The 20,530-nt window shown below is 66.3% G+C and overlaps 3 protein-coding genes across 7 annotated transcripts; all 3 read left to right on the top strand.

The window, feature by feature from the left end:
* Positions 1–92: 92 nt before the first annotated feature.
* On the top strand, positions 93–9,904 carry MAN2A2 (mannosidase alpha class 2A member 2). Of its 5 annotated transcripts, XM_075044771.1 has the most exons (24): positions 93–205; positions 877–1,031; positions 1,230–1,484; positions 1,636–1,780; positions 1,900–2,071; positions 2,827–2,954; positions 3,108–3,281; positions 3,613–3,799; positions 3,881–4,058; positions 4,235–4,437; positions 4,778–4,960; positions 5,155–5,269; positions 5,482–5,549; positions 5,729–5,894; positions 6,202–6,438; positions 6,546–6,668; positions 6,768–6,882; positions 6,978–7,111; positions 7,226–7,367; positions 7,600–7,733; positions 8,073–8,150; positions 8,486–8,680; positions 8,793–8,903; positions 9,371–9,904. In XM_075044771.1, the coding sequence occupies exons 2-24, from the start codon at positions 900–902 to the stop codon at positions 9,521–9,523; spliced, it is 3,528 nt and encodes a 1,175-aa protein (XP_074900872.1). In that variant the 5' UTR covers positions 93–205; positions 877–899; the 3' UTR covers positions 9,524–9,904. The 5 variants fall into 5 exon arrangements, with proteins under 5 accessions (XP_074900872.1, XP_074900869.1, XP_074900868.1 ...); XM_075044768.1 differs by lacking the exon at positions 8,073–8,150; XM_075044767.1 differs by lacking the exon at positions 8,073–8,150 and having other exon boundaries at positions 8,790–8,903.
* A 1,593-nt stretch (positions 9,905–11,497) lies between these two features.
* On the top strand, positions 11,498–13,225 carry LOC142038556 (protein shisa-like-1). Its single transcript, XM_075044016.1, has 3 exons — positions 11,498–11,623; positions 12,544–12,776; positions 12,991–13,225. The coding sequence occupies exons 1-3, from the start codon at positions 11,498–11,500 to the stop codon at positions 13,223–13,225; spliced, it is 594 nt and encodes a 197-aa protein (XP_074900117.1).
* Positions 13,226–13,461: 236 nt separating this feature from the next.
* UNC45A (unc-45 myosin chaperone A) lies at positions 13,462–20,427 on the top strand. The gene is made up of 20 exons (XM_075044744.1): positions 13,462–13,515; positions 13,719–13,877; positions 14,525–14,561; positions 14,667–14,842; positions 14,951–15,043; positions 15,316–15,483; positions 15,760–15,928; positions 16,193–16,363; positions 16,494–16,665; positions 16,896–17,196; positions 17,379–17,473; positions 17,553–17,694; positions 17,888–18,028; positions 18,230–18,357; positions 18,566–18,632; positions 18,819–18,932; positions 19,296–19,411; positions 19,521–19,638; positions 19,749–19,904; positions 20,152–20,427. The coding sequence occupies exons 1-20, from the start codon at positions 13,507–13,509 to the stop codon at positions 20,410–20,412; spliced, it is 2,793 nt and encodes a 930-aa protein (XP_074900845.1). The 5' UTR covers positions 13,462–13,506; the 3' UTR covers positions 20,413–20,427.
* The last annotated feature ends 103 nt before the right edge of the window (positions 20,428–20,530 follow it).

Raw genomic sequence — 20,530 nt, 5'->3', positions numbered from 1 at the left:
GGGCCGGGTCGGGTCGGGCGCGCCCCGGCGGCCGCCCCGCTGCGCTGCCCGGCGGAGCCGCCTCCCGGCAGGGCCGGGGCCGGGGCCGGGCCCGGGGCCGGGCGGGCGGGGCGGCGGGCGGGGCCTGGCCCAGCCCGGCCGCGGCAGCCGGTGGGCCCGGGGCGGGCGATGTGAGGAGCCGGGACGGGCCGCGGAGCCGCCCAGGGTAAGAGCGGAGCGGCCGCGCCCCCGGAGCCGTCCCGCATTGGGTGGCCCCGGCCCTCCCCGGCCTTCCCTGGCCCTCCCCGGCCCGGCCCGGGCCGTTCCCCTTCCCTCCCCGCGCCGCGCCGGGCCGTGGCGCAGAGGCCCCGGGCTGCCCGGCTCAGCGGGGCCGGCGGGGCCGCCGCGGCCTGCTCCGGCCCCGGCCCCGGCCCCGGCCTCGGCCCCGGCCCCGGCCCCGGCCCCGGCCCCCCCCGCGCCAGCCCCGCGGTGGGTCGGGCCCGAGGCGCCCCTGGGCCGGTGCAGCTCCAGCCCGGGCTATAAATACCCGGCGCCGGATTAAGCGAAGTAGGACGCGGCGGGGGCGAGGAGGAGGATAGCGGGGGGGTCGCGGTGAGGGACGGCGGTGGGCAGGTTGGCAAGGGGTGGGCGCAGGGTATGGGGGCAGCGGGCTGCGCTGCCCGGCCCCAGGTCCCGCGGCAGGGCTCAGCCCGGGGCGAGGGCGCAGGGCAGGAGGCACTGTCCCTCCTGTCCCATCCTGTCCTGTCCCCCCGGGCCTGTCCCGTCCTGTGTCTCCTGGTGCCCCGTTCTGTTCTTGCCCCTGTACCTGTCCCGTCCTCGGCCCCGGCCCTGTGGCTGGGCTGGCAGGGGCACCGAAACCGCTCTGTCCTGATGCAGGTCTGTCCCTGCGGCTCTCCGGGATGAAGCTGAAGAAGCAGGTGACAGTGTGTGGAGCTGCCATCTTCTGCGTGGCTGTCTTCTCCCTCTACTTGATGCTGGACCGGGTGCAGCACGACCCCACGCGCCACCAGAGCGGGGGCAACTTTCCCAGGGTGAGCGGTGGGGCTGTGGGGATGGCAGAGCGGGCGAGGGGGCCAGGGCCAGGCCTGCTCGGGGCCAGCCAGCACAGCCTGAGGCCTTTCGGTTGCCAGGGCCGGGGCTTGTTCCCTGCTGGTGTCAGTGCACGTGGGCACCAGGACCCACCTGGCAAAGAGCACCGGAGGCTCTCACCACGGTGTCTGTGTCCCCAGAGTCAGATCTCGGTGCTGCAGAACCGCATTGAGCAACTGGAGCAGCTACTGGAGGAGAACCACGAGATCATCAGCCACATAAAGGACTCAGTGCTGGAGCTGACAGCCCATGCAGAGGGGCAGCCAGTGCTGCCCCACCACACACCCAATGGCTCCTGGGTGCTGCCCCCTGAGAGTCGTCCGAGCTTCCTCTCCGTCTCCCCACAGGACTGCCAGTTTGCCCTGGGGGGCAAGGGCCAGAGCCCAGACCTGCAGGTAAGGGGCCGGCATCTCGGCCCAGAGGCTCAGGGCCCATCTCCACTAGTGCGAGGGGATCCATACCAGGGCATCCATGGGGTCCTGGCCCTACTCTGTTGGGGGTCTCTCAATCTGGTGTTGGCCCTGAACCCTGTCTCCTACCTGGCAGATGCTGGCCGTGTACTCCCTGCTGCCCTTTGACAACCAGGATGGCGGCGTGTGGAAGCAGGGTTTCGATATCACCTATGAGCCTAATGAGTGGGACACTGAGCCCCTGCAGGTGTTTGTGGTCCCCCACTCCCACAACGACCCGGGTGAGCAGCAGGCGAAGGTGGGCAGGGGAGGGGAAGGGCTAGCCCAGCCACTGCTGCCCCACACTGCTGGCGGAGAAGGGCTGGGCCCCGTGCAGTGACCTCCCCACCTGCGCTGGCAGGCTGGATCAAGACCTTCGACAAGTACTACTATGACCAGACGCAGCACATCCTCAACAGCATGGTGCTAAAGATGCAGGAGGACCCGCGCCGGCGCTTCATCTGGTCTGAGATCTCCTTCTTTTCCAAGTGGTGGGACAACATCAGTGCCCAGAAGCGGGCTGCGGTGCGGAGGTAGGACTGCCTGGTGTGGTCCCTGCCTGGAGGCAGGGTGCTGTGGGAGTCGCCAGCTGTGAGCATGGAGTGTGTGAGGGAAGGGCCCTAGGGAGAAGGCAGCTGCCGTGGCTGCAGTGCAGAGGCTGTGGGCTTCACACTGCTCACTGTGGGGTGCCTTGCACTGCCAGCAACCTCTCGGTGCCACGAGATGTCAAAACCACAGCAGTGTAGAGTGAGAGCCAGGGTGCTGCCAGCACTGGGGTCCTGAGGGGCCGTGGGAGGCAGGTCTTGCCCTGCACTGCTCCCTGTGCTCATGGGGCTGGGGAACTCCCTCTCGTCGCTGTAACCCTGAGCATGTGAGCACTGCCGCAGAGCCTGAGCAGTGCCAGCGCCTTGCAAGGCCTAGGGTACTGTCAGTGGGGTGGGTAACCTGGAAAGCAGGATTGTTTGGTGGGAGAGGGCCCCCTTGTCAGCCCCCCTGCCCCGGAGGGCTGGGACTGGAGGACAGAGGGAACATGGGCTGCAGGACACAGCGGAGGGCATTGGCCTGTGTGGGGATGGGCTCTGGCTGGGGCCTCGGCCAGTGTGGTGCTGTGGAGGGATGTCTGTCCGCATGGGGACGGGGTGGGCAGTGGGGCATGGCAGCCAGGGGTTGCGGAGGCTGCAGGTGGGACCCAGGTGGCTGCAAGGCAGGAGAAGGCTCTGCCATGGACACAGACCTCATCGCAGGGCTCTGCCCGGAGCTGATCGCATCTTGTGTGTCCTCCTTGCAGGCTGGTTGGCAACGGGCAGCTGGAGATGGTGACGGGTGGCTGGGTAATGCCGGATGAGGCCAATTCCCACTACTTTGCCATGATCGACCAGCTGATCGAGGGGCACCAGTGGCTGGAGAAGAACATTGGTGAGAGCTGGGCGGGATGCCAGGCAGGAGGGGCAGAGTGCTGGATGGGGGGCTGCTTGATGCGCTGGCAGGCACCCACATCCCTGGCAGGAGCCTCCTCACAGGCGATGCTGCTGGGCCCAGTGCAGGGCTGACAGGTCTCTGTGCCTCCAGGTGTGACGCCCCGGTCGGGCTGGGCTGTCGACCCCTTTGGGTACAGCTCCACCATGCCCTACCTGCTGAAGCGCTCCAACCTGACGGGCATGCTCATCCAGCGTGTGCACTACGCCATCAAGAAGCACTTTGCTGCTACCCAGAACCTGGAGTTCATGTGGAGACAGACATGGGGTAGGGGCTGCTGGGAGGTGACAGCAGAGGGGACCCTGCCAGGGCGGGTGGCAGCAGGGAACAGCTACCAAGCACTTTCCTGTGGGGATGGCAAGCTGAGCACCAGGTGCAGTGTCTCTGCCCTGCAGTGGTTTTGCCCTGAGGGACAGCCCCAGGGTGACTCCCCAGCTGCCTCCAGGGGAGGCTGCTGTACTCTCTGTGCTCCAAGTGGGTGAGCTTGTGTGCCAGGTCTGCTCTGCCCGAGCAGCCATCCCCATGCCCATGGGCCCCTCTGCTCAGGGATAGGCAAGGGAGAGCCATTGCTGATGCTCATCTGTCCTTGGTCCCACAGATCCAGATGCCAGCACCGACATCTTCTGCCACATGATGCCCTTCTACAGCTACGATGTGCCCCACACCTGTGGGCCAGACCCCAAGATCTGCTGCCAGTTTGACTTCAAGCGGCTGCCAGGTGGCCGGATCAACTGCCCATGGAAGGTGCCTCCCCGAGCTATCACTGATGCCAACGTGGCGGAGCGGTGAGTGCTGCAGGGGCAAGTGGCTCTGAGGCCCATGGCCCTGTCTGGGAGCCAGCCTCACTCCCTGTTCCCCCATGGCAGAGCCCAGCTGCTGCTGGACCAGTACCGCAAGAAGTCCAAGCTGTACCGCAGCAAGGTGCTGCTGGTGCCCCTGGGAGACGATTTCCGCTATGACAAGCCACAAGAGTGGGATGCCCAGTTCCTCAACTACCAGCGCATCTTTGATTTCCTCAACTCCCAACCCAACCTCCACGTCCAAGTATGTGCAGGATGGTCCGGGGCAACATAGGGGGCTGGGGTGAGCAGGGCCTCACAGACAGAGGTTGTGGGGAGGCCACCCACAGAGCCCAGTTGGAGGGTGGGCAGTGCTGGGAGGGCTGGTGGGAGCCATGGCATCTCGCCATTGCGCTCAGGGCTGCGCGTGCCATCCTGCAGGCGCAGTTTGGGACGCTCTCTGACTACTTTGACGCCCTGTACAAGAAGGTGGGCATCGTGCCGGGGATGAAGCCGCCCGGGTTCCCAGTGCTGAGCGGGGATTTCTTCTCCTATGCGGACCGGGAGGATCACTACTGGACAGGCTACTATACCTCCCGCCCTTTCTACAAGAGCCTGGACCGGGTGCTGGAGGCCCACCTCCGGTGAGGGGGAGTGGGCTGGGCCCCGGGGCAGGGGTTGTGTGCGGGGGGGCACAGGCTAGGGTTGGCCAGGCAGCACCTGGGAGCCCTGGCAGTCCCCAGGTCTGTGCCCAGCTGCCAACGTGCTGGGGGTGGCCCAGGCACGGCCCAGGCAGTGCCAAACCCTCGCCCAGCCCCTGGGCAGTGCGTGTCCCCACCTGCCCTCCCTGAGGCCAGGCCCATGTGCATGGAGAGCGTGCGGACTGGGCTGGCTGCTCCCCCTCTGTCCTCCGTCCTGGCACTGCTGGGCCCAGAGCTTTGGGGCGCCAGGGCAGGGACCCTCGGTGACTCTGTCCCTGCACAGGGGGGCAGAGATCCTGTACAGCCTGGCGCTCGCCCACGCCCGCCGTGCTGGCGCTGATGGCAGGTACCCGCTCTCTGACTACGCCCTGCTGAGCAATGCCCGTCGCAACCTGGGCCTCTTCCAGCACCACGATGCCATCACCGGCACCGCCAAGGAGGCTGTGGCAGTTGACTATGGAGTCCGGTGCGTGCGGGGGGCTGGGGTGCAGCCCTGAGGGGCCTGTCTTGGATGGGGGCTGGTGGGCACAGGGCTGGGACCGTGGTTGGGCGTGGGGGGTCCTGTGGGGGCCCTCTCCTCGGAGGACGTGAGGGATGTTGGGGGGATGCTGAGAGAAAATGGGGGACAGTCCTGGGTGGCTCACTCTGCCTGTGCCCCAGGCTGCTCCACTCCCTCACGAACCTCAAGCGTGTCATCATCAATGCTGCGCATTACCTCGTGCTGGGGGACAAGGACACCTACCGCCATGACCCTACTGCACCCTTCCTCAGCACGGTGAGCAGCACCCTGCCCCTTGGCTTCCCGCACCCCAGCACACTGGGCCATGCTGGGGCAGCTATCCTCATCCCCCCAGGGAGCACAGCCCTGCCTGCCCATTCAGTACTGGGTGGGGGCCCAGGGAAAGGGTCCCAGCCTGTGCCTGTGTCCCTGAGCCAGGCTGGCAGGGGTGGTGGGCACACTCTAGCTCTGACTGCATCTCTCCCCAGGATGACACGCGCCCCAACCAGGACTCCCTCCCAGAGAGAACAGTGGTCAAACTGGACGCCTCGCCCCGGTAGGGGCTGCCTGCCTTGCTCTTGGGGCTTGTGTGACTGTAGAGGGGCAGTGAGGGGGGTACCTGGGACTCTGTGAAGCAGTGGGTGGGTGCATGGGACCCGTGGATGGTGTGGGCCATGGGGCACCCAGGATGCCATGGGGCTGGGGTCACCATCTCTGTGTGACCCCACCCTGCAGGTACCTGGTGGTGTTCAACCCGCTGGAGCAGGAGCGCCTGAGCGTCGTGCCGGTGCTGGTGGACTCCCCACACGTGCGTGTGCTCTCCGAGGAGGGGCAGCCACTGCCTTCCCAGCTCAGTGCGCACTGGGGCTCCGCCACTGACACGGTGCCTGACATCTACCAGGTATGGGGTGCCCTAGTGCCACTGCCCGCCCCCATCCTCAGCTTGCTCAGCCCATGTGTGCCAGCCTCCCGCCCTCGCCCCATGGCCAGAACACCCTGTGAGCCCTTCTCTGTGGCAACAAGTGTTCCCACACCACAACACAAGCTCCCACTGCTTGTGAACCCCCAGGCCCATGTGCACGTCCCCCCTCAGCAGGAGCCCCAGAAGTGCTGAGCCGGGGTCTTTGCCCTGCTGACAGCCAGCAGATCCCCACGTTCTGGCTGCTTTCCTGCGGAGAGGCTGGCTCAGGTCTCCGTGCTGCCCACAGGTATCTGTCCTGGCCCGCCTGCCTGCGTTGGGGCTGCGTGTGCTGCAGCTGCATAAGTCCTTCAACAGCCATGGTGCGCTGAAGTCCTCCGTGCGCCTGTACTTGCATGGCCGGGACTTGGCTGTGCGCAAGCAGGAGGCTGTACCCGTGCACGTCTTCCCGGCCACCGCCGAAGACTTCTGCCTGGAGAACCAGCACCTGCAGGCCTGCTTCTCGGGACGCTCAGGCTTGCTGCAGGCGAGTGCAGGGGTCTCATGGGTGGTGTGGGGGTCAAGGAGGGGAGGGGGACACAGCACTGCCTCATGCAAGACGTGCTCACTGCTGTGCTGGCCCACACCCCACAGAGCATCCGCCAAGCTGGGGAGGAGCGGGAGCAAAGGGTGAGCAGTGAGTTTCTCGTCTACGGCACCAGGACCTCCAAGGACAAAAGCGGAGCCTACCTCTTTCTGCCTGATGGCGAGGCCAAGGTACAGGCACCACCTCTGCGAGCCAGCTGGCAGCCGTGCCCACGGCCATCTAACAGTCCTGCAGGCAGCAGCCTCAGCGCAGCCCTCCTTCCCCCACAGCCCTACGCCCCCAAGGACCCCCCAGTAGTGCGGGTGACGGAGGGACCCCTCTTCTCAGAGGTCGTCAGCTACTACCAGCATGTCCAGACCGTGGTGCGGCTTTACAACGTGCCAGGTGAGACAGTGCGAGGCTGTGCCAGGAAGGTCACTGGCCCAGGGGTGCTGGGCAATGCTGCCCATGAGGCCCAGCCCCTCACTGCCTGCCCGCAGGGGTGGAGGGCCTGTCCCTGGACGTGTCTTGCCTGGTGGACATCCGTGACCACATCAACAAGGAGCTGGCCCTGCGCTTCAGCACTGACATCGAGAGCGATGACACCTTCTTCACAGACCTCAATGGCTTCCAGGTATCCGACAGCTTGGGGAGGGACAGCAGCTGCCCACGGGGGGACAGTGCCCTGCCACCTGGCACCGGCCACCGTGGGAGCCACCTCCAGCTGCTGACCTCTTTCCCTCGGCAGATCCAGCCCCGCAGGTACCAGCGGAAGCTGCCACTGCAGGCCAACTTTTACCCCATGCCCGCCATGGCCTACATTCAGGACATGCAGAGCCGCCTGACGCTGCACACAGCCCAGGCCCTGGGGGTCTCCAGCCTCAGCAGTGGTGAGCTGGGGCTGCGGGGCTGTGCCTCGGGGGGTCTGCTGCAGAACTGGGGCTGCTCTTGGCATGGGATGCTGGGGAGGAGGGTGCTGTGGGCTGGGCACAGGGTGCCATGGTCCTGCTGTCTCTGGGGGCTCCCCGGCTGCCCCCAGTCCTGTGGGAGCATTTCCATCTGTGGCAGCAGAGGTGGCTGGCTCCTGTTAAAGCCCAGGGCACTGGGACCTGCTCTCTGCAGGTCAGCTGGAGGTGATCCTGGACCGGCGCCTCATGCAGGATGACAACCGGGGCCTGGGCCAAGGGCTAAAGGACAACAAGCGCACCTGCAACCGGTTCCGCCTTCTCCTGGAGCACCGTGCCACTGCCAACAAGGTGCATGGGCTGTGAGGCCGCAGGACGGGGGTCGGGTGCAGTGCCGTTCGCCCAGAGAGCCCAGCCCTGCCTTGGGATGGAGTAGGGTGGAGGTGTCTGCAGAAAGCCACGCATGAGATGGATGCAGGGTCTTCTCCCCTCCCGCCCCATGGCCGTCCGGCCATCGTGGCACTGCACAGGGTCGTGCTGTGCCTGGAACATGGGGGTGTGGGGAGGGTGGGACCATGGAGCGGGGTTTGTCCCTCAGATGGGGTGCAGAGCCACGCTGCCCTCATAATCGCCGTGTTTTTGTCCCGTCCCCTTGCTGCTCTCTATGCATGCGCCATGTCACCCGTTCAGAGCTCCAGCTTCTTTTCCAAACTGGCCTCCGTGTTTAAAGCCTTGGGCTTCCCCGGCGCCAGGACTGGCAGCCCAGAGGTAACAGCCGGCCTGGCCCCACTGTCTCTCCCTGTCTCGTGCACTAGCTGCTAGCAACTAGCCTAGCCAGGCCCTGTAGCAGGCCCATAGTCTGACCAACGGCTAGCTGGGGTCTGTGCAGGCTGCCCAGCCAGCAGCTGCCCTCTGTGTTTGGGTGCTGGGGAGGGGGTCAAGCCTGGGTGGGTGCAGCTCTGAGTGCCCTATGCTGGCACGTGCCTGTTCTCTGGGCGCTGCTGGAGAGGCTGCAAGGAGCGGAAGGTCCCATGGGCCCTGTCCAGGCTCTGCCTGGCCCTGCTGCTCCCCTGGCCTGTGCTGACCCATGTGCTCTTTGGCAGGTGCAGGATGGCCGCCCGATCAGCTTCCCCTCCCTGCTGAGCCACATCACCTCCATGCACCTGAATGCTGAGGCCCTGGTCATGCCTGTGGCCCAGGAGAAGCCGGCCCCACCAGCCCTGCGCTCCTTCATGCCCCTTTCCACGACCCTCCCCTGTGACTTTCACATCCTTAACCTGCGGATGCTGCAGGCAGAGGTGAGCTGCGCCCCGCAAGCGAGGTGGGCATGGCTTGGGCAGGACTCTCGGAGGGGGGGGTATCGCACCCGCTGTCCCCAGCATTGCACCTCACACCCTGGTTCCCCAGCAGGATGACTCACTACCCTCAGCTGAGGCAGCCCTGATCCTGCACCGCAAAGGCTTTGACTGCAGCCTGGAGGCCAAGAACCTGGGGTTTAACTGCACCACCAGCCAGGGAAAGGTAAGACCGGGCTGCCACCTCCACCTACTGCTGGGTCAGAGTTAGACCGGGGCCCCCGGCACGTCTGGTGCCAGGCCTGCCTCCTGCATCCTGTGCTCGTGCCAAGCCAGGACGGAGGCTGGAGGTGGCCCCAACTTGACCAGCACCAGCGTCCCAGAACCTGTGGCTGGTCAAGAATCCCACGGTGCAGCATGCAGCCCTGTTCTGTGCCTTGCCCAGGCAAAGCTGGAGGATGTTGGTTTCTCACTAAGTGGGTCTGGAGCCTTCCACGAGCCCTGCATCCCCCAGTGAGGAAGGGCAGAGCCTGGGCTGGGCTGGGTCAGCATGGTGCCCTGGGTGCTATGGGAGGCCTGTGAACTGGCTGCTGGCACAGTGCGTGTGGGGCTGCCCTGTGCACGGTGCTGCGCTGCCAGGCACCACATCCCACTTTTCCGGGCCACCCACCCTTCTCCTTCCTCTCTCCCTAGCTGGCCCTGGGCAGCCTGTTCCAGGGGCTAGAGCTGGGCTCCCTGCAGCCCACTTCACTGACTTTGATGTACCCGCTGGGCACAACCTCCAACAGCACCAACATCCACCTGGACCCCATGGAAATTGCCACTTTCCGCATCCGCCTGGGGTAGCGTCTCCTGGAGCGGGAGAGAAGCAGACTGGCTGGGCAGCGTGGGAGCAGCTGCGTAGCCCAGCAGCACCAGCATGGCCCGGGAGAGGCTGGGCCAGCAGGCCCGTGGCTGGCAGGCGGGCGCTGGGCAGGAGGTGCCGGACTTGCAAAGGCTGCTGCCTTCTAATTTATTAGTCCTGTGTTCTCGGATAGATTTCAGAAGCGAACTGCTGTGGCAGGGCTGTGCAGAGGCTGCCGGATGCTGCCTGGGCATAGAGGCCACAGGCTGGGCACTGCTCCGAGCAGAGCACAGCTGGCAGGGGCAGCGGGCCAGGTTCTGCTGCTGCTGGCAGGATGGGCACACCTGCCCTGCGTTCGCACGGCTGCCCAGGAGGGTGCCCACCCCGGCATCTTGGGGCAGAGGCCCATGCTGGCACCTGGGCTCCCCCTAACCCACAGGGCAGCAGGGGGGCTGCCAGGAGCTTGGCAGGGTTGGGGCACCTGGCCAGGGAGGTGCTGTGGACTGGAGACTGAGCTCGCCTGGAGCTTGTAGGAAACATGAAGCTGTTTCCAAGGGCCCTGCTCTGTGTCTGGTTTGTGGTTCTCACATTGGTTGCGTGGGGAAGTGGGGAGATGGGGCAGCAACCCAAGGCAGCGGGGAGGCAGGCTCGGAGCTGTGGCCAGGGCCAGTCTGGGTGTGCTGGGCAGGCTGCTGGGGCTGTGCCGTGCTCTGCCCCATAGGGTCCCTGCCCCACCAGTGCTCCAGGGACTGAGCCAGGCATGGGGCCCCACGACACCTGTGAGAGGCCGGTGGCACGGCCAGGCCCAGCCGTGCTTGGGGGCAGGCAGCGCCTGGTGCTGGCAGGAGCAAGGGGCACTGGGTGCAGACTGAAGCTAGGCAGCTCCCTGTGCAGGCAGCAGCATCCAAGTTAAGCATGGGAATGACGTCTCCCAAATTTAGTGCCTTTAGCCTCCTTCCAGTGTGAGCCTGACAGCCTGGTCTCCACTGGGGCTGCCGGCGGCTGAGGGGCAGGTGCTGATAGTCACTGGGGACCTCCTGGCGCCCCAGGAAGGGGGTCTGGCCTAGCAGGGAGGGGATAGGGGTACATCGTCTGTTGCAGCACCTGCATGTGCACTCCTGAGCTGCTGGGGCAAGAGCCTGGCACAGCAGTCTCCTGGGGCTGGGGCGTGCTGGCTGCTCTCGGGGCTGAAATGCTGGCAGCTGCTGGGGGAGCCAGACCCTCCTCCTGTGCACAGGGCCGTGGGGCGCTGCCCTGGGGCACTGCTGGCCGTGCCGGGCTGGCCAGAGCTGTGACAGAGGGTGCTCTGGCATCTCAGGAGCCTGGGCAACCTGTCTGCTGTGTGCCCCAGGGGCTGGGGGAAGCCATGTCCCCAAGAGCATCCTCCCGGTTGCTGTGGGGACCGCAAGGGCTGCCGAGCTTTCCTGTCTCCCCCGGGGCTAATTACTGCGAAGGAGTGCCAGCAGTGAGGGCCATGGCCACCTCTGGGGAGGGCTGGGTGAGGAGATAGTGCGAGCTGAGCTCTGTCTTTGTTTCCTGCCCACAGGCTCAGCCATGGCCCCAAGAACGGGCAGAGTGCATAGAGCCAGCATGGACTGGCCCTGGCAGTTCGGCCCCTCACACTGCCCCAGGGACGGCCAGGCATGGGGCAGCGCAGCAGGGCAGGACCCCAGGCCTGGTGCATGCCTGGGGATGAGAGCATCCTGCGGGGCTCTGCCCGTGAGTAGGGGACCATGGCCCTGCACTGGCACTGTGTGCCACCGGTGGCTCTGGCGGAGGCCAGCTAATGGCATGGCTGGCAGGGGGCCAGGCTACTGGCACAGGGCCCGCTGCCCGCTGGGGCTGGGCTGCCGAGGGGCTGCGGCACAGCCTGCCTGCCCATAGCCCCGCGGCCCGGTGCTCACCCCAGCCTGGCCTGCGGCCCTCGCCCGTGACACCGGGATCCCCAGATGGGCTGAGGTGCCCAACCAGGGCCCATGGACTGGCAGCCGATGCCCCACTGCGAGGAGGGGAAGATGCCTCCTGTCCTGCACTTGGCCCCAGAGAAGCTCATTAGCGATGCTCCCCGCCTCCCGCCCTGGTCCCTGTGGAGCGGGCAGCGAGTGCAGGAGGCTCTAATGGCTCCAAGCGGCTCTTGATGGGCCGTGATGGAGGCGGGAGCAGGAGGGGCTGTGGTTTCTGCCTCTGCCGGAGCCAGAGCTGCCACTGCCCAGGGTCGGCCGGGAAGATGCTGGGTGGGCTCCTACTCTGGCTGCTCCTCGCCACGGCTCTGTGCCCTCGCCTCCTCGGGACAGGTACAGCCCCGTTCTTGCTCCTCCTGTTCCCTGAATGTGTCCTCTGTGTCCCTGCTGGGGCCTCATCCCTTGTGGACTGCTCCCCAATGGCCCCTGAAGGAGGCTGGGGGGGGGTCTGCGCTGGGGATGGGGACCCAGGTGTGGTGGTGCCCGGGCTGGTCTCACTGCAGCATGTCTATGGGGTGAGAAGTGCTGTCCCTGTGGGGTGGTGGGGAACAGGGAGGGCATTCAGCAGGGGGAAATCGGGGCTGGCCTGGGGGCTTTCCCCTCCCCTCTGCCACCATCATGCTCCTTCCCCATGTTTGCCCTTGCCGGGGCGATGGGGTGCGCCAGAGGTCACGGCACACATGGGTCCAGGGCTGCCAGCAGGCAGTGATGGGTGGGTGGGTCTGTGCTCAGCTGGTGCTGCCCGTTGGCCTGGAGCCCAGCCGCGACCGGAGCCCACTCTGAGGCCCGAGCCGGGGGCTCCTGGGCCGTGGCAGCGAGGCCCCATGGCGCCGTGGTGCTTCCAGCCCCACCCGGCCCATCGCTGCTGGGGCTGGGGAAGGCTCCGCTCTGCAGCGTCCCTGCAAGGGCCACCTCACCGGAGCTGGCAGCCCATCCCAGCAGCACTGCGCCAGCTGCCAGCACGCTGACTTGCCTCGATGCAAGGGCGAAGCCCAGCCAGCGCCCCACTCATGGGCTCTGCGGCACCCTACAGTGGGGGCTGAGCCCTGGCGCTTGCCAAGCACCTGCTCCTTGCCCCAGTGTCGGTGCAGAATCTGCACCTCTGCGAGGGCTACGCGAGCCCCGACGGCCGCTACCACCCCGGCTTCTACTGCCCGCGGCTGACCGACCCGGCCGGCCACCGCTACTGCTGCCGTGCCAGCCCGCGCGCCCTCAAGTCCTGCTGCTCTCAGCTGGCCCTGGAGGCCATCACCGGGGTGAACCTCTCCAGCCTGGCCAGTCCGGGCCTTCTCCGGTGAGCGGGTGGCAGCCTGGCTGTGGCGCTCGGGGCCACGGTGCCTGGGAGGTGCTCAGGGGCGGCAGGGGCTCCCGGCGCACGGCCCCGGGGGCTGGTGTGGTGTCACCCCAGGGCCCAAAACTGGCCCTGAGTGGGCCCTCCCTGGCGCAGGGGTGCCAGTGGGGGGTCGTGGTCACTCCCTCCTGAGCTGCCCCCCCCATCCCCCCCGCAGAAACCCCCTGGCCCTGCCCTTTGTGGGGCTCTACGGGCTCCTCATCCTCCTCCTCATGGCTGTTGACCTCTTCCACTTCTACCGGACCCGCCGCTGCCGCCTCGGCCGCCTCCTGCCCCGCGCCTGCCGCCCGCCTTGCAGACCCCCGGGGAGGCGCCAGCCCCGCTCCCGGCCGCCCTGCGGTCCCCGCGCCCCCGGGGGGCTCTCGCCGCCGCCCCCCGGCCGGGCTTGCTGAGGGGGGGCCGCGGGCAGGGCGGGGCGGGGGCCCGGGGGGTGGGGGGGGCGGGGGGGGCTGGGCTGGGCCGGGTCGGGTCTCCCCGGCCGGGGCTGCAGCGGGGCACGGGGGGGGGGGCGGGCGGGCACGCACAAACACGAGGTCGCACGTGGCCGGTGCCGGCACCGCCGGGCCGTGAGGCGGCGCTGGAGGCTCCCGCCCTCCTCACGTGACGCGGGCGGTGGCGTCCAGGTTCCCCGGGCGATCGCCGGTGACGTCGCGGGCGCGGCGAGAGAGGCGCGATGGAGGAGGTGGGGAGTGAGCGCCGGGCGGGCCGGGGCCGGGGCCGGGGCCGGGCGTGACGGGTGGCCGGTGCTCAGCGTCCGTCCCGGGGGTGGCAGGACCCCTGTCCCAGGGGCCCATCCCCGGGGCGGCCGCTTGGGGGGTCGGGTCAGGGCCGTGCCCAGGTCCCACCCCCCCCGGCACGCGTGTCCCAGCCGGTGCCCGTCGGCAGGTGACGGCGGGGCAGCTGCGGGAGCGGGGCAACGCGCTCTTCCAGGCGGGGGACCACGCCGCGGCCCTCGCCGCCTACACGCAGGCGCTGAGCCTCTGCGACGGCGGACCGGAGCGAGCCGTGCTGCACCGCAACCGGGCCGCCTGCTACCTGAAGCTGGTGAGAACGGGGCGGGTGTCTCACCGCGGGGTTCCTGCGGGAACCTGCCCGGCTGCCCCGGCCTGCTGGGGCTGTGCTGCTGGCGCCTGCCCCGGCCCATCCGCCTTCGCCGGCTGCGCTGGGAGGCCCTGTCGGTCCCCGGGCAGGGCGCAGTCGGTCCCGTGTTTCCTCCGTGCACCTTTTCTCCTGTCCCTGACCGCTGTCCCGTGCTGCCTCACCTCTTGGGTGGACTGCCGGGGCCAGGGCACTGCCATCCCTGCCTGGGCTGTGTGTATGCACTGGGGCTGTTCCCCAGGCAGTCACAGCGTCTCTGATCTCCCACCGTGGAACTGTTTCTGAGGCAAGGGGGAACACAAGGAACTTCAGGGGCTCAAGTAGACCGAGAGCACTTGAAAAGCATCGGGGACCCTAGGGCTCCTCAGGGACCCCATGAGGGTTGCGTTTTGGGAAGGACAAGATGTCCTCTGGGCTGGCTTGCTGTCCTCAGTGATGCTGTTCCCATCCTCAAACCGCACAGTCCTTTTCCCTGCCCTCCTTTCTAAAGCAGTAGGTGCTGCCTCTGCCTGCAGCAGGCTGGGCTGAGCGAGGCCTGCATGGGCAGCACATCAGGTGTTTCCCTCTCGCTGCCTCTCTCTCTCTCTCTGTAGGAGGACTACGCCAAGGCAGAGGCTGATGCATCTAAAGGTAATGTCAGTGGTGGCTGGCAGGGGACCGGCCTCTGTGCACTGCCCATCCGGGCAGACCAGAGCAGTCGAGGGGCTTTGCAATAGATCCCCTGCTCGTCCGCAGCCATTGAAGCCGATGGCCGGGACATGAAGGCACTGTTCCGCCGGAGTCAGGCGCTGCAGAAGCTGGGCCGCCTGGACCAGGCTGTCAGCGACCTGCAGCGGTGCGTGAGTCTGGAGCCCAAGAACAAGGCCTTCCAGGAGGCCCTGCGCGCCCTGGGGAGCAGCATGCACGAGAAGGTGAGCGGGGAGGCAGCGTGGGGACTGGGGGCTGCTGTGGCCCCCCTGTGCATGTGGTGGACTGAGGAAGGTGGTAAGGGCTGAACCACTCTTTCTGCTCTCTCTCAGATGAAGACCATGTCCTGCACGGACTCGAAGGTGGCGCAGATGTTCCAGATCTTGCTGGATCCTGAAGAAAAGGATGCAGACAAGAAGCAAAAGGTCTGAACTTGGGAGAGGAGGGCAACGTGGCTTGGTTGGAAGGCAAGGAGGGGAGGAACGGTATTCCCAGGTCAGCACCGCTGGCTTGAACGGTGCTGCCCAGCAGAGGCCGGGCCTCCTGCCAGCAGAATGTGCTTCCTGGAGACTGGGGGCAGAAGGCAGGTGCCTGCAGCCATGCTGGCTGCCCAGCTGGCTCCTGCTGGGGGGTTCCCTGTGCATGGTGGGCTGCGTTCTGGCGGGCAGGTGACCCAGACGAGACTCTTCTTTCCCAGGCTGCACAGAACCTGATTGTGCTGGCACGAGAGGAGGCCGGAGCAGAGAAAATCTTCCAAAGCGATGGTGTGCGGCTGCTGATGCAGCTGCTCGACACAGTTAAGGCTGACCTCATGCTGGCGGCCCTGCGCACCCTGGTGGGGCTGTGCTCTGGGCACCGCTCCCGGGTAGGTCCTGCCGTAGCCCAGCTCTCATGTGTGACAGGGCCTGGCCCAGGGGAAATCGATGCTGGGGAGGCTGCGAAGCGTGTCAGGCAGGGGAGTGTTGCTGGCTTCTGCCTGCGGCTGGCTGCAGCCCCGCTGAGCAGAGGAGTTCTGAGCTGTCACCTGCCAGGTCTGAGTTTGTGAGAGCCTTGTTGTGACAGGGAACCATCCCGATAAGGTGCTGGGAAGTGCCAAGGCTTCCCCAAAGTCTCCAGCAGACAGTTGTGCTTGTACCTGCAGACCATGGCCATCCTGGCAGAGCTGGGGGCCCCTCGTCTCTCAGCGGTGCTGGGTGTGGAGCACGAGCAGGTTTCCCTGGCTGCCTGCAACCTTCTGCATGTGATGTTCGATTCCCTGAAGGAAGGGCTGCAGAAGGACTTCCGTGGCAAGGAGGATGCGGTGGTGCTGGGTGAGTGCCTGCCACCCTGGCTGGCTGGCGTGGGGTGGGGAGAGCACTCTGGGGAGGCGCTGAGCTGCAGCGGGTTAGTCTCCTGCTGCCCGCCTTTGTCACTGCTCCCTGCCGCGGAGCCAGGGCTCTGGTCCAGGGCTAATATGAGATTGAGCTGGGAGGCAGGAGCCCCTTGTCATGGTAGCAGCTCCTGCCAGCCTTACCATGGCAAGGTTGAGGCCTGTGCCCAGGGTGCTGACTCCTGGGCACTGTCTCTTCTGGAAGATTCTTCCAAGGACCTGAAACTGTTGATCAAGCACCTTCTGGAGCTGCTAGCGCTGGAAGGGGCTTCTGCGCATGGCCGTGACAACGCCCTCAACCTGCTCATCAAGGTGGTGCCCAGGAAGTCACCGAAGGAGACCAACAACAGCATGAGCCTCTGGGTGATCGACCAGGGTGAGCAGAACAGCCTGCAGTGTCCCGCTGGGGCATCGTGCCTCTCTGCCTCAGGGTGCTGTGTGCCTCGGTTCCACCTGTGCACCCCGTTTTGCTCTTAACTGGGTGTTTGATCTCCATGTCCTCCTAGGCCTGAAGAAGATCCTGGAGGTGGGAAGTACAGTGTGTGGCACCCCGGGCAGCCTGCCCGTGACAGAGAACAGCCGGATGAGTGCCTCGGTTCTGCTGAGCAAGCTTTATGATGACCTGAAATGCGATGCCGAGAGGGAGAACTTCCACCACTTGTGCGAGGACTACGTGAGGTGACCCAAGGCGTCCATGGGGGCAGAGCGGGGGTTCAGTCTCGTACAGCCAGCAGCCTTCTGGGGAAGTAGCAGCTCCCCTATCCCCAGACCTTTTCATTCTTAGTGATAAAAGCAGATTGCAGACCCACCAGAGACCCGCCATGGTGGGCTTCAGCGGAGGGGGCCGTGTGTGGCTGAAGGCTGTGAGTGGGCTCAGCCTTATCCTTCCTGGTGGTCTTCCCCTGCAGGAGCTGGTTTGAGGGGCACGAGCTGGCTGGGAAGCTGCGGGCCATCCAGACGGTGTCGTGCCTGCTGCAGGGCCCCTCGGATGCTGGAAACAGGGTGCTGGAGCTGGAGGGGATCATGGACAGCGTGCTGTCCCTCTGCGCCTCCGTCTGCGAGGCCCACCAGCTGGTAGCAGTGGAGGCGCTGATCCACGCTGCTGACAAAGCTAAGCGCGCCTCCTTCATCACCGCCAACGGTGTCAGCCTGCTCAAGGAGATCTACAAGCACAGCGAGAGAGACAGCATCCGCATCCGGGCGCTGGTGGTGAGCGCACCGGGAGCATGGTGGGATGGGAGGAGCAGCAGCTGTGCTGAGCCCTTGGGTGGTGCTGGGTGGGCTGTGGCTGCAGGGCCTACAGCGCTGTCCTCTCCCTGCTGGGGGTGTCTCAGAGGCACCTTGGGGTGACCGTGGCCATTCCTGCTCTGACGCCCTGCTCCTGACTGCAGGGACTCTGCAAGCTGGGGTCTGCCGGAGGCACCGACTTCAGCATGAAGCAGTTTGCTGAGGGCTCCACAATGAAATTGGCCAAGCAGTGCCGCAAGTGAGTGCTGCTGGCTGTGGGGCACAGGGGAGCCAGGCAGGGTGCCCCACAGCCTGGGCTCATGGGGCCCCTCTCCCAGGTGGCTCTGCAATGAGACAATCGATGCGGGCACACGGCGCTGGGCAGTGGAGGGCCTGGCCTACCTCACCTTCGATGCGGATGTCAAGGAGGAGTTTGTGGAGGACAAGGCAGCGATGCAGGCCATGTTCCACCTGGCGAAGGTGTGTGCTGAGCGCCGTGGCGGCGGCCCTGGGTGGTGAGCACCATGGCACTAGGGAAATGTGCTGGAGGGGGTTGTGGGGCTCACACTGTGGGGCTGGGGTGTGCGCAAGGCGCCCAGTGGTGCTGGGTGGGCTTGAGCTCTGGCCTGTTCTCTCCATCGTGGGTGTGATGGGTGCCCTGTTATCGCTGCAGTCAGAGGACAGGAGCGTGCTCTACGCCGTTGCCTCCACATTAGTGAACTGCACCAACAGCTATGACCATGAGGAGCCAGACCCCCAGATGCTGGAGCTGGCCAAGTACGCCAAGCAGCACATTCCAGAGCAGCACCCCAAGGTAAGCAGGGCACGGCTGTTCTCAGGAGCTGCTAGGACCCCTGGCCCCAGAGGAGAGCACGTGGGTGGGCAGAGCCTCCGGTCCCAAGTGGGGACAGGGCGTCCCTGGGGCCTTCAGGGTGAGGTCAGAGACCTCGCAGTGGATGGCAGCAGGTGGCAGGCTGGTGGCACTGAGCCGAGCAATGACCTGCTTCTGGGACAGGACAAGCCGGACTTTGTGAAGCGCCGGGTGCGGAAGCTGCTGACGGCTGGTGTGGTGTCAGCTCTGGCCTGCATGGTGAAGAGCGAGAACCCAGCACTCACCAACTCCTGCCGGGAGCTGATCTCCAGGTATGGGCGTGCTGGGGGTGTGGCAGGGAGGGAGCCGGGTTCTGAGGCTGCTGGTGCACTTATGTGCCTGTGGTGAATGCAAGCTCCCAAGAGCAGAAAGGGGGTGTCTGGGAGTCTGGCATAGCCTGCGCCCACTGCGGGTGTCTGGGTGCTGCTGGGACCCACTGCGGTATGTCCCTGACTCCAGGTGCTCCTGCTTTGTCCCTAGGGTGTTCTTGGCGCTGGTGGAGGAGGCGGAGGACCGGGGCGGTGTGGTTGCGCAGGGAGGAGGCAAGGTGAGGGTACAGGCCCTGCTGTGCTGCTGGCCTCCGCCACGTAGCGGGCTCTGGGGAGGGCTGGGACTCTGCAGGGGTGGCTCTTGTTTGGCAAGGATCGCACTGGCTTCCTCGTACAGGAGACTTGGGGAAGCTGGCGCTGCTGTGACCTGGTCGCAGGACTGGCTGCTGTGTCTCTGCATGCAGGCTCTTATCCCACTGTCCCTGGAGGGCACCGAGGTGGGGCAGACCAAGGCAGCTCAGGCCCTGGCAAAGATCACCATCACCTCCAACCCAGAGATGGCGTTCCCTGGAGAGCGGGTGAGTGTCACCGCTGTGGGCTGGGGGTCTGCCAAGCAGGGCTGCTGCAGTCAGGGCTGCACAGGGGCTCGCATGGGAGCAGCAGCAGGGACGTGGCTGCAGCTGGGGCTGAAAGCCACAGGGCTGGTGAGCTAAGGTGGGATCTGCGCTGCAGGAACTGCCAGCATGGGTTTCCCCTTCCCTGGGGTGTGGGAGGTGGCAAGACCCCTGGTGTTCCCCACAAAGGCCCAATGGTTGAGGCCTGACCGTGGGAGCAGTTCTGCCTTTAGTCTGGGCTCAGGGCTCCCTGTGCCCCCTTCTCCACAGGGTGCAGAGTCCCTGCCCCTCGCTCAGGGTTTGAGCCCTGCACTGCCATCTCCACAGATCTATGAGGTGGTCCGACCCCTGGTAAGCCTTCTGCACCTTCAGCGCACAGGCCTGGAGAACTTTGAGGGGCTGATGGCGTTAACCAACCTGGCTGGCATCAGCGAGAGGCTGCGGTAGGGGCAGTGGGGCCAGCAAGGAGCTGGACCAGGTGGGGGGAGAGAGGGCTCTGGCCTGGAGGTGTGCTGCCCTGGGCAGGGAGTGCTCATGCACACCCCGCCACAGGCAGAAGATCCTGAAGGAGAAGGCTGTGCCCATGATCGAGGGGTACATGTTTGAGGAGCACGAGCTGATCCGGCTGGCTGCGACAGAGTGCATGTGCAACATGGCCATGAGCAAGGAGGTGAGGGCTGAGCCAGGGTGGGCTGGGCGTCTGCGCTGGGCTCCCAGCCTCCCAGAGCCCCCCACCCTCCTCCTCCTCCTCCTCCTCCTCCTCCTCCTCCTCCTCTGCAGGTGCAGGAGCTGTTTCTGGCCGAGGACAGTGACCGGCTGAAGCTGATGGTCCTGTACAGTGGGGAGGAGGATGAGAAGCTGCGGCGGGCAGCCTCAGGGACCCTGGCCATGCTGACCGCCCTGCACCCCGCCATCTGCAAGCGGATCCCTCAGGTGGTGAGTGCCTGGCAGTGGGGTGGGGGCACCTGGCACCCCCTGGGACAGCACCCAGTGTCCCATATTCCCTCCCACTCCTGTCCTGGAGCTGTATCCCAGTGCTGGCCCTGGGAGATGGGGGAACCTATCCTGACCTGAGGCTGATTCTGAGCCAGGGCTGGGGGTGTTGGGGGCCAGCAGGGCTGTGGGGAGCTGGCCCCCCCTCTTGCGGGGGGCAGTGCTGAGCATGGCCCTGCTCCCCCCGCAGACGGTGCACTGGCTGGAGATCCTGCAGGCCCTGCTGCTGAGCCCCAGCACGGAGCTGCAGCACCGCGGGGCCGTGGTGGTGATGAACATGATGGCAGCCGAGCGGGAGGTGGCCGAGCAGCTTATGGCCAGCGAGATGCTGGAGATCCTCTCGGTGCTCGCCAAGGACAAGGACAAGCCGCGCGTGGCCCAGGCGGCCAAGGAGAGCCTGGCGCAGGCGGTGGCTTATGGCCTGATCAAGCCCAACCCCGGCCAGGAGTGAGGGCCTGGCGGGGGGCTGCCCGCACACGCTGCTTCGGGCTGGCGCTCGCTCACTGCCCCGGTGGGGGGGCTGCCCGGGGGGGGGGGTCCCGGCTGCCCGCTGGGGCTGGCACACTGCT

The sequence above is a fragment of the Buteo buteo genome, chromosome 13, assembly GCF_964188355.1.
Source record: "Buteo buteo chromosome 13, bButBut1.hap1.1, whole genome shotgun sequence".
In the NCBI taxonomy this organism is placed as follows: Eukaryota; Metazoa; Chordata; class Aves; order Accipitriformes; family Accipitridae; genus Buteo; species Buteo buteo.
The sequence above is the reverse complement of the archived record's forward strand: the minus strand, read 5'-3'. Positions and strand labels throughout refer to the sequence as shown.